The 11,923-nt window shown below is 55.1% G+C and overlaps 1 protein-coding gene across 1 annotated transcript in view; it reads right to left on the minus strand.

Annotated features, from left to right (window-relative positions):
• Positions 1–2,668: 2,668 nt before the first annotated feature.
• ARID3B (AT rich interactive domain 3B (BRIGHT-like)) overlaps positions 2,669–11,923 on the minus strand; it is a 49,006-nt gene continuing 39,751 nt past the window's right edge. Inside the window, exons 5-9 of the mRNA XM_012640665.1 lie at positions 8,784–8,967; positions 7,296–7,573; positions 6,922–7,176; positions 5,415–5,513; positions 2,669–3,744 (exon numbers count right to left, since the gene is read on the minus strand). Of these exons, the coding sequence (XP_012496119.1) occupies positions 3,584–3,744; positions 5,415–5,513; positions 6,922–7,176; positions 7,296–7,573; positions 8,784–8,967 (977 nt within the window). The 3' untranslated portion in view covers positions 2,669–3,583. The remainder of the gene's footprint in view (positions 3,745–5,414; positions 5,514–6,921; positions 7,177–7,295; positions 7,574–8,783; positions 8,968–11,923) is intronic.

The following is an 11,923-nucleotide window of genomic DNA, read 5'->3' on the forward strand; positions in this document are numbered from 1 at the left end:
TCCATCTCTCAGCTGCCACTCCTCCGAGTATCCCATTCCCCCGCCAGTCACTGTGTGCTGTCTCCACCTCCAATGTCTCTGGCCCCTGGTTCTGCTCTTCATCTCTCAGCTCCTTTCTAGACAGGCCCATTTCATCTCCACATGGCACAGGAAGTTGTCAGTAGGATACTGAGTGCTTACCAGTAATTAAGTACTGAAGTATCAGTCATTTTTTTCAAAAGATTTTAAAAATCAGCAAGGGAGCTCAAGACTGTCCCAATGTCACCCTCTTTTCCTAAGACTTCAAAAGGCCAGAGAAAGGGAATGCTACTAGGTTGCCTCAAAGAGTGCACTGATGGGTAGTGTTGTCACGATGCAAGAAGCAGTTACCAACCCACCCAAGGCTTTGCCTCTGCACATTTCTTCAGGCTGTGCCCATGGGAGGGCACATCACAGCAGAGAACGGTCTAGGCCCGAGCCCCACTGGCAGTGACCCAGGCTGTCCACGCCCAGCTTCATGTCACCCTTCTAGAAAAGCCTCTCTCTAAGCCCATGCCCTTGTTAAAACACATCCTCTGTGCTTAGAGGATGGCACCCAAATCCATTAGCCCGGGACCCATCCTGGCCCCAGCTGCGCTTTGTCCCAATTCTCCTCCCCTCTACCCCACTGACCCTAGGCACTGGCCACACTCCTCCAATGCCAGGTCCTCTGACACTGTTTTCACATGTATCCACATGTATGTATTTTATTTCTCTGCTAGGAATGCTCTTCTTTTCACATTTCTAGTTGGCAGTCTCTGACCCAGCTTTAATGTCACTGCCTCTGAAAAGCCTTCCAGATGTTCTGGAGCTGCTCTAGCTTCTATCTGCCCACTGGTGGTAGTGTGCTGTCTACAGTCCCAGTCACGCTGTGTTCTAAAGAACTGCTCTCTGTTCAGACAACTATGTGCCTCCTCCCTTAGTGTCTGACCCAGCAGGAGCTCAACGAGGGCTTGTTATACCAAGGAGGCAATTCCCTGGCCCTGTGCCTGCCAGGACACTGATGTGACACCACTGGAGTCAGTTTTGGTGATCACACAATGCCAGAGTACCTTAGTAACACAGAAGATCATCTGAGAGTAAGTGCTTTGGAGAAAGGATGGGTAAGCAGTGAAGGGAGGAAGGTTCAGGAAAAACCAGGGTATCAGAGGGGAAGTTCACTCAGTCCCTTTTTACTCTCAAGGATCTTGCCCCTCCCTTGTTACTGTCCAATGAAAAGGTCACTCAAAGCAACCAAGAAAGACCTGCTTGTGTGAAGAGGTAGAGGTTTATTGAAATATAAACATTCGAGAACACGTAAGATAGAAAATAACCACAACATATACAGACACTTGCTGCAAGAGGACATCTGAGGTATTTACTCTCTGCCTAGGCTACCCATGTGCTATCACATTTTTCCTGGTTAGAATACATGTAAGACGGGAAGGGGGAGGGGACAGAGCTGCCCTGGCTGCCTGCCTACCACACGGCCTTCAGGACTGCATTCGCAGGGAAAGCTCTGCTTGGGCCAGGGCCCCACTCCTGGGGGCACCTGCTGGCGCCCCCAATCTTGAGCTTTTTGGCTGCGACCCTGCTGTTGTCCTAGAGGGCAGTGAGGGTTTGCTCAGAGGGTGAGGTCAGGCAAGCTGCCTGGGGAAAGGGACAGGATCCAATGACCAGAAAGACATAGTGTGCTGTCCCTGCATCCTCTGGGTGGGAAGAGTCCATCCTTCGTGACCAAACCCTGAGAAAGACATACTGGCCCAATGTCGGAGACACCTTCACGTGGGCCCAGCGCCAGCCAACCGGGCTCCTTACTGGCACCAGACCCAGGTGCCTTTCTCCGCCACGCCTTTCACTTGCCCGGTGGGCGAGGCTTCCGAGGCCCGAGGCAGGTCAGCCCCCGTGGACGGGCCGGGTGCGCGGGCGCGTGCGAGCGCGGCAGGCCGGGGAGGGGAGACGCAGTCCGGCAGAGCTGCGGCTTACCAGGCTGAGGTATCTGTTTTGTGCTCAAGCTTTTGATTTCCCTTTCCTTTCCTAGACAGGACCGAATGCTAGCTGTGTCGCCACACACGGCTCATGTCACACGCGGTGTCTTCCCAGCACCACGGCCCGACGACAGTGGTGGAGTTGCACTGAACTCTTCAGGGCTTACTCGGGTGAAGCGAGCCTGGAGCAAGAATCACCTTTTCCTCATGACACAGGAGCGCCTGCCCTACGCCAGGGCCGCAGAGGAGAGACAGAGCTTTCTCCGCGCCTCCACACTCCCCGGGGCAGCTCAAGCCGCGGCCGGCAGGACGGGCAAGGCCCAAGGCCTCCACGTGTCCTGAGCTGGGAATTGGGCAAAGGGGAGATGTCCTGCCCCCACCCTGGTCACCTGGGGGGTTGTGTGGCAGGAAACAGGTCAAGGACCCGCTTCAGAACCGGTGCGGTTTCAGGCCCCGACCGGCATGAGAGTGGGTCTCTCCATCCACCTCCTGTCACTGAGATCCCTGAGTCGTCGCCCCCGCCTGCCTCCCCCGCCTCCGCGCTGGGGTTCTAGGGAAGGGCCAGTGAGGGGTACCAAATCACTTGCTTGGCTTTGGGGGTCATCTGTTTTCATTTCTTTGGTGCTACAACAATAACAATAAAAATTTTAAAATAAAAAACAAAAGTCAGCAAAACACATATAAAAAAGATTTCGGAGATGCAAATACTTCCTGAAGAATCAAATATCGACAATTACAAATCTGAGGTATTTCAATGAACCTGACATCGGCACGTTTGGGGACGGTGGGGCTGAGATGGCCCCGTGAGAGAAGGCGGGGGCAAAGGGAGAGCTGGCCAACAAGGGCAAGTGGGAGCATGAGGTTTGGGGGGTCAGAAAGGGTCCACGTGAAAGGGGTGCGAGGGCCTGGACAGCCCAGAGGCTCTGCCTGCCCTCAGCAGATGCCCTGCGGGCCCTGGCCCTGAAGACAACCCTCACCTGCTCCTTCCTGGGACCACTAAAGGGGGACACGGGCCCTGAGGACTGATTCTAGACCTGAATTTGAGGGACCCACACCCTAGGAAGCAAACAGTAGGCAAGGTGGGCTAGGAGGGCCGCATCCCATGCTCAGCAGAGAAGGCCCATGAAGGCGTGCTCATGGTTCCTGACAGCCCCACGTGGGACTTAAAAGCTGGGGGACTGAGCAGGGGAGGAGACAAGTGACCCTGGGGTCGTGGCAGAAGACAGGGGAAGGGAAATAAATTAAAGGGGAAGGGAAATGGAGGGCCTCCAGCCCTGGCTTACAGATTGTCGATACACTGTGCTCCGGGGTGGGAGGTGGCCGGGGAACCCTGGAGAAAGCTGGACGCCCACAGACCCCCACCCAGTTCTCCAGGACAATCCCTGATTGGACAACGCTGCCCTGTCCTGCCCCTCCGGCCTCTCTCTGCCCCCAGAGTACAGCAGGACCTGAATGGAGCCTGGACAGACGGACACGTCCAAATGCGCAGTGTCTGGCCCAATGGTGTTCACACGGGCTCCGTGAGATGAGGTAAATTCTGTGCAGCAACTTCCTTCACTCTCAGCAGGAGAGTGGGGAGCGGGAAGTGGGTCCAGGCGTCAGAGGGACCAGCTGGTGGAGGGCTCTGCGCCGGGGGTGCCCCGGGACGAGGTAGGACTCGGCGAGCAGTGGGAGCTGCCGCTGCTGCTGGCGCTGCCCAGGCTCTGGGGAGCGGACCCCGCGATGAGGTGGACCACAGGCTTCTGGGCAAACAGCACACCTGGGTTGGGGAGGAGAGGCAGGAGTGGACAGAGGGGAGAGAAGGGGCGGGTCAGCTCACTTCGACAGGTATTCACTGCCGGCCTAGCTCTGCCATAGACACTGCACTGGAGCCGACAGAAGTCCCCCGCGCTGCTCTGCCTCCAGGTGCCTACGAGCTGATGAGGTGGACAGATAGGTCGACCGAGTGATTTTGCTGAAACGTCCTAACTGCTCTGAGACAGGTGTGCCCGGGGTGTTGTGGGATTACAAAGTGGGTTCTGGGGGGCAGCAGAAGGCTGGCCAGGAAAGGCTCCAGGGGGAGAGCATGTCTGGGCCGTCAGGGGAAGGAAAAGTGGCCAAATTAGGAAGGGTGTTGACGGCAAGGGCTGCGTCAGGGCCTCACATGCCTCTTAGGAAGTGCGGGTGTTACCTGGAGAGGTGCGGGAGGCCCTGAAAGTTCTGAGCAGGAGAAGGGCATCAGATCGCATTTTAGAACACTCTCTCCGCAGGGTGGGAGGAACACAGGTGACAGGGGAGGGGAAGCAGGAACTGCTCCAAGAGTGGCGGCAAGGACGGGCAGGAGAGCAGCTGTGCAGGAGAGGTTCGCTCGGGCAGGGTGAGATGGTGAGGGGCTCTCAGGAACGGCCCCCCACCCCACATTCCTGGCCTGGGCAACTGCACTCCCACACACAGCACGGGGTGCCAGGCCTGCCTCCTCCAGGGGCCTCCCATGTCAGGCAGAGACCTCTGAACGTGGCCTCTGGCGAGCCAGCCTGGCAACGCTGCTTCTCTGCACCCACCCCCTCCCTGCCCACCCCCCGCCAACGCCTGTGGCAGGCTGCCCAACAGAGATGCAGAGCATGAGGGTCCCCCGTAGGGCCTGCAGATGGTATTCTGAGGCGATGTAGCCCCAGAATGGGAGCAGGCCCTAAAAACTGCCCCCGCTGTGGTGGAAGGAGCGGCTGCAGGGCTCTCGACCCTCTCTGCTGGAGAGGCCGGCCCGCATTCTCCACTCGACAAAATAGTTGGGGGCGCCCTGGGCTAGCTCTCGAGGCCCCACTGACCAAGCTGTGCTTACTAAGAGTCAGCTGGGTTTGTTCCCAAGCTCCTCCCTAAATCAACAAAATGGGAGTGGCACAGGACTGATACTTCTATGAATGCCTTGGAAAGACTTCGAAAAGGTGCTAAACCAATCAACCGGCAAGAAACTGTTGCCAGATTAGGTCTAAGGCAGAGGCAGTTGGGAGAGGCTGGAGGAAAAACATCACCGAAATGTAGGCTGGTCCTGCTGCACACAGATTCCTCTGCCTGCACATCAGTCCTCGATCCGTTTTGAAGGAAGGGAATGGCAGATAACGTAGTATGAGTGTGGATTACGAAAGGAAGAGAACAGCCAACCACAGTCAGAGAAAGGAGACCCGTGCCTTAGAGGACCTGGGCATGGCGGGCACTGACTGACCTCTTCAGCTAGCAGACCATCCCCGGTCTGTGAGGGCTAGGCGAAGGGTTTCTGTCAAAGAGGAGGCTGGTTGTGCTGGCGACAATGCACAGCCTCTCCTAGTCCAGAAGGGCCGCTTTACCTTTGCAACCCCGAGATGAGGTAAACACCCCGGGAGGTGTTCAGACACAAGGCTGCCCCTGTGGCTTGCTGCCACCGCGTGGGCCTCCCCCCGAACCCCAGGGCCTCACCCGCATAGGTGGTGCCGTCGATGTCCACGGACATGTTAATGCTCCCGATGCTGCTCGTGGTCAGGTTCAGTGCTGCCGCTGAGGTCTCTGCTCTGTCTTCTGCTGGGCACAGGAGAAAGCGGGCCTGGTCAAGCTTTCCACGGCATTCCTGTTGCTCTCTCTGACGCAGCCGGCCACTCCCGGCCAAGGCCTCCCACCGTTAGAAAGCATCTGTGTAACCTCCTGAGCACACGATGCGGCAGAAGAACCCAGGCTCGCCGACTTTCTGTTGCTGGCTCCCTCCACTGAACCAGTTCATTTCCCCCACTCCTCTACTCTCAGGGACAAGGGGCTGCAGGCAGCAAGGAAGGACCCCACCCACACACACAGCCACCAACAAAAACAACGCAGGCAAACAAAAACTGAGCACCCGCTGCGCATCAGGCCCAGGAAATCAGATGGGCAATCAGATCAGATCAGCCCCACCCTGAGCACTCACCTGGACCCCTTCCCCTTGACTGTGAGTCCCCTGAGGAGAGGGGCCTGTGTCCCCAGCACCTGGCCGCCATGCCCACATGGGCAGCTGGCGTTTGCGGAAGGCTGCAGGTGCTGGCACACAAGGCCTCTGCCCGCTCACCACAGAGAGTGTCTGGAATTCATTCTTCCAGGCGAGCCACCCTTTCTATCAGCCCCTCGCTCGGTGGGCAACCTCCCACCTCCCTTCCGCTCCTCGCCTAGCCTAGCGGAGAGTGGGGCAGGGTGGGGCTGCCTGGGAACATGCGCCAGCTCCCTTCACACCTGATTCCTTCCCGCACGTGCTCATGCAGGTTTGCTCTGAGACAGAGTCAAGGGCAGGAGTGCGAGGGGACGGGGAGAAAGAGGAACAAGGGGAATGGAGAGCGCGGCTTGGGGAACAGAAGGTGGGGCACTAGAAAAATGCAGAGAAGGGAAAACACGTCAGTTATGCTGCCAAACTCGCATTTGTTCCTTCCCTCTTATGTTCCTGAGGGTCACTGGCGGCCCCACTGTCCAGCCCGAGGCAACTCTGGCCCCGAATGCCGGGGTGTCTTCCTCCCAGGCCTGCCAGCGCCCTGCTCTTGCCTACATCTGGCGAGGAGCTGAGGTGGAGGCTGAGCCCTTTAATTTAGACAGATCAAAAGGCTGCTGGGAGACAGAAGCACAGCAGCTGTCTCTGGAGGGTTCCGGCTCCTCCTTGAGCAAGTGCTTTTCTTTCTTGCTGGAGAACAGGGGGCTGCCTGAGGCGGTTTGTGGTCCCCTGGCAAACAACCTCGGCTTGGGGAACTGCGATCTCAGTGGTCACAGAAAGCCCACATGGCTCTCTTCTGGCCTCTAGACCCTTCTGGGGGCTGGAAGGCAGAACCTGGGGGGCCCTTTCCAGGCTGGCAGTACTACCTCACACTGCCCCCAGCCCCCACTGGTCCCCGGAGGCCTGCGTGAATGGGCCTGCGATGGAGCCAGGTTCGGCATTCACCAGGAAGGGAAGAACCCGCCCCGCGCCTGGGCTCACCCCTGCCGTTGATCCTGACTTTCATGGGGAGCTGCCGGGCCATGCTGAAGAAGTTGCGCTGCAAGGCCTGCTGCACCAGGCGCTGCTCCTCCTCGGACAGCCTCGATACCTTCTTCTCGGGAGGCTCCCCTGACTCCAGCCGCTCCCGCAGCTGCTCCAGCGCGGCCGTCCGAGCGCTGGCCTGCTGGCCTGCCAAGGTCACGGGCACAGCCAGGCGATTTGGCACGGGCACTGTTGTCACGGGGACTCCATCACCTGCAAAGGAACTGAAGCTGGACCAATCCACAATCGATCCCCTCACCCAAAAACCCTAACCCTGGACACAGAGACACTGAGCTCCCTTCCTCCCTCCCTCCCCCAAGGGCCCTGCGGACCTTTCCTGAGAGTGGCTGCTGGTGGTATCCGAGGGTTACTGGTATTGGTGCCACTGCTGGAGCAAAGCCCGAGGATGGGGAAGCGGATTTTGGGTGGGGAGAGAAGGGCAGGGGCCCCAGCAGCAGCAGTAGCAGCAGCGGGTGAGTAGCCAAAGAGGGAGGAGCTGTAGCTGGGCCGCCGGCCCTCCCTCCGGTTGCCATCAATGGCTGCCTGGAGCTCAGCTGGGGAGCTCAGGGCTTTCTTCTCACACTCATAGGCGTATAGATACTTCATGTACCTGGAGGAAAGGACGGAAGCAAGAATAATCCAAAACATAGCACCAGTCACCTCCCAGTTTAAGTGGATGTGTCTCTGGAAGCTGTCTCTGTTGGGCAGGCCTCTAGGGCACCTTTGATGTACTTGGCAGAGAAGTCTGGGATGGACACTCTGGCCCAGGCTCCTCTAGCTGCTAGTAAATCCCAAACATTGCTCAAATTCGAAGGATTGTTCATTAAGGAAAATAAGTAACATTTTAGTTGACACTGTCACATTTGTTTTGGTGCTTTTTCAGTGCCTGGGAGAAATTAAAACCATGTTTTGCAATGCCGTTCTGGCTCCTTGATTCCCTAACCATTCCAAGTTAGGCTGGTCAGAGAGAAGCAATTCTTCCCATTGTGCGTGGTACCTAGATGTGCCGTCCTTTGTGTCCTGTGTTCCAAGAAGCAGTTCTTTACCCAAGAATCTTGCTATTCTGATTATAGCTCTGTCCCCAACTTCTGCTGGAACAGTTCCAACAGATAAAACCTTTCTATTAATACTTTTCAACAAGGCCACAACATGCTACCTGATATGTCAGCTGTTCATTCCATATTCTTCACAGAGCAACTTCCAGAATGTTCCAGAAGAATAGATTCCCCTCTGGTCCTCATTCTCTAGTGCTACTTTGGTCTCACTGCTTCCATCAGACTTGTAATTAACTCAAATGGTAACAAAAACAGGTTGCCAATCCAATGGGGCCTGCCTGCCTGCCCTCCTCTGGGTCCTCTGTTGCTGGGCAAGCTGAATGTCAGGCGAGAAGGCCCACTTGGGGTGGAGGTGCTGTTTGGAAGACGATGTACTGGGAAGAGCACTGATTTCAGAGACAGAAGCCCAGGTCTGAATCTCAGCTCTACTACTCACTGGTCATATGGCCTTGGCCCAGTTATTTAACCTTGAAGACTTACTTTCTGTAATCAGGAAAATGGGGAAACAACTACCTTACAGGGTTGGCTGTAAGGTTTAAATGAGCCAGAACGCTAACACAGCAGCACACGGGAGGCGCTCGATAAACGGCAGCTCCCAGTATTACTTGGTCTAGTGACAGACTCATCTCAGAAAGCCCCGCATTGTTTCAGAAATTCCGTTTCTCTTGCTAACTGTACAATGGAATTTCCTTCCTTCCTGTCCTCTAGGCTAAAACATCCCCTCTCTCCAGCCTCACTTCCTCCCCGCAGGTCCTGGCCACTCACTGGGTCCTGAGGGTGAAGGCGGCGCTGGTGATGGACGTGGGCAGGTTCAGGCCTTTGGTGATCTCCCTCCAGATCTTCTTGTTAATGATCTCCACCAGGCCCCCCTTCTCGGTCACCAGCTTGTACAGCATGTACAGGTCCAGGATCTGCTTGGCCATGATGGGGATTCGGTTGATGGGGGTCCCTGTGGTCGGCCGACAAGAGAAATGGAGGGTCGTGTCATCACCAGGCTGAGAAAGAAGCCATCTGCGCATGCTCATCTTTAGCTGAGTGGAAACAATGCTCAGGAACCTGCCTGGAAGAGGAATTTGACTCCAGCGTCCCAAACCTGAGTGCTATCGGACCAGCTGACAGGTCCCTTTGGGATGAGCGGAAGAACAGGTCCAGCTCACAGGCTGTGTGTGGCTTTTGGCAAAACACTTAGCCTTTCTGGTCCTGTTTTCCCATCTACGAATAAGAGGACTAGATGATTTCAAAGGTGGGTTTTGTTTGTTTTTTCTAGCAGGACAATTCTGGACTATTTCCCAATGATCTGGCAGCTTACGCTCCTCTGGAGCCTTCACACTCCATGAAGTGGCCACCTCCTCTAGGAAGCCTTCCCTGACTCCTAGGAGGGGAGGCCTTGCCTCATCATCCACCTGGACAGCTCCCTGGGCTTCTCTCTTTTAGTTCTCCACATGGTCCGTAACAGCGTGCTCATTTACATACACCTGCTTTCTCCTCTCCTGCTGCACGACGGAGAGATGGTTTCTCTCCTGTGGGCACCGTCATGTCAAAGGAGCTGCTGGGCACACTGGTCTCCAAGGGAATGAAAAGCCACTCAACAATTCTCTCCCCACTAATCACTCCACCCCCTCCCTGGCCTCTGAAAGAGGGAGGGTCAGAGCAGCTTCCGCCCACTGGCCCCGAGGGGAAGTGAGAGGAGCCAGGGACTTGATTAGGAAACCTGGCACCGAGCAGGAAGGGCTACTAATGAGCACCAGGGGAGGCAGGGAGGGCGGGGCAGGGTCCTTTCACAGCCGGCTGGGATGCTTGTCAGGAGGCATGATGGATGACTGTCATTTGGCAGCCTCGGGATTAATGATCTGGAGGTCAGAGGGGAGAATTCCACAGGGAAGGGTCACAGTCCGGGGCAGGGTATGAGACTTGTTGCCTTTTGATGGCAACTCCTTTTACTGTACACAGGCTGCTGCTCCTCTGTCTTGCCTCCTCCCACCGAGGTCTCACTGGGCTGCCTGGTGGATGTTAGGCCAGCTTGAGCAGAGACGTGCTGCTTGTTTCTGCTCCTCCTGCTTCCTTCCCCTAAAGGAATGGCAGCCTCGCCAAATCTTTTTTTTTCCCACTCTGTCACCAAGGCTGGAGTCTAGTATCGTCATCATAGCTCACTACAGCCTCAAACTCCTGGGCTCAAGCGATCCTCCCACCTCAGCTTCCCAAGTAGGTAGGACTACAGGCACATGCCACCACAGCCAGCTAATTTTTAAATTTTTTATAGAGTCAGGAGCTCAGCTATGTTGCCTAGGCTGGTCTTGAACTCCTGGCCTCAAGCAATCTTCCCCCACCTTCCCCTCCAAAATGTTGGGATTACAGGCGTGAGCCACTGCAGCCTCAAACTCCTGGGCTCAGGGGATCCTCCTGCCTCAGCCTCCCAAGTATTAATAGCTGGGACTATAGGTGCGCAACACCACATCACATTTCTTTTAAAAGAAATGGGGTCTTGGTATGTTGCCTAGGATGATCTCAAACTAGGTGTTGCCTAGGTGATCTTCCTGTCTTGGCCTCTTCTCAAAGTGCTGAGATTACAGGCATAATCAGGTCTCTTTTCTAGGTGTGGGGAGGGAGCTACCGATCTCAAAGACCTTTGTCTTGTCTAGAGGGTCTTTGGAGGATCAAAGACAAAGGTGTCATGGAATTAGAGCCACAAATTCATAGATAAAAATATCAGAGGATCACTGGCATATTGCTAAAACGCACAGCCCATGTGTCGGTTAACTTCTCCATGTGCTGTTCTAGACAATGTATCTTCCCCCTGCCATAAAGATAAAAGCTTGATGCGGCAGAACTGGGCCCTGGACAGGACAGGCTAATGTCCACCTCCTTTTGGAGGCCTGTCTGACCAAGCACATCACAACCTTGGTGAGTCTACACCTTCCATGGCATCACCTGGACAGTCTGGGAGGACCACTCCCAAGGTCCCCTTGCAATGCCCCCTAAGCTCACATTTCCAGAAGCTTCCAGGGCATCTTCACATGTGTGACCTGTTCCCTTCCAAGTCAGAATGTTCACTCTGGGCTCACCTTCAACCCATGAAATTAGCTCTCCTTTCCCATCACTTTCATTTTTTTCTAGCAACACCAACATTCTCTGAGGTTACCCAGGAACTTCAGCACTGGCGCCTCTTCTCTCCTTATCGCCCACTTTTAGGTTGTTAGGAGGCTCCACAGATTCAACCTTTGAGGTACTTTTCAAAGGCATCTTCCTTTCCAGGCGGCAGTTGCCACCCTGAACCAGGCCCTCACGGGGTCACAATTAGATGCCTATAGCAGCCCAGCAGCTTCTTATCCATACGTTCAACTGGCACAGTGCAGCCAATCTTATTAAAATACTGTTTTCACCATATTGCTTGCTTCCTTGTTCAAAAATCTACAAAGACTCTTCCTATTGCTTACCTATCCCATCCTACATGTCCATGCGTGACCTACGTCTCCAACACTCCCTTAAAAGATCACGTGTGAAGGATTTCCAGCGTACTCCAACAATTCACTCTCACTCCAGTTAGTTGGGCCTTTTCACTGTTACCCTCCAGCCAAGCTCATTTCTGCCTCTACCTTAGTTTCCCTCTACAAGCCTCACATGACCTGCCTCCACTCAAATCCTCCAGGGTCCTTCCGTGTCCTATTCCCTCTAGGAGGAATTTTCTAACTACTCCAGTTCATGTGGCTTTCTTCCCTCTCAGAATTTCTATTATATCCCTAGAAGTTCAGCAAATTATTATTCCGATTGTTTCTCATATGTTCACTTGGTATCCCAGGAGGACTGTTAGCACTATGAGGGCAGAGATTGTCTTTCCTTCACCATGCCTTGAATATTACAGTGTTAATAAATTAACCTACTTAGGCCGGGCGCGGTGGCTCACGCCT

Source organism: Propithecus coquereli, unplaced genomic scaffold (assembly GCF_000956105.1).
Source record: "Propithecus coquereli isolate 6110/MARCELLA unplaced genomic scaffold, Pcoq_1.0 Scaffold155, whole genome shotgun sequence".
Lineage (NCBI taxonomy): Eukaryota > Metazoa > Chordata > Mammalia > Primates > Indriidae > Propithecus > Propithecus coquereli.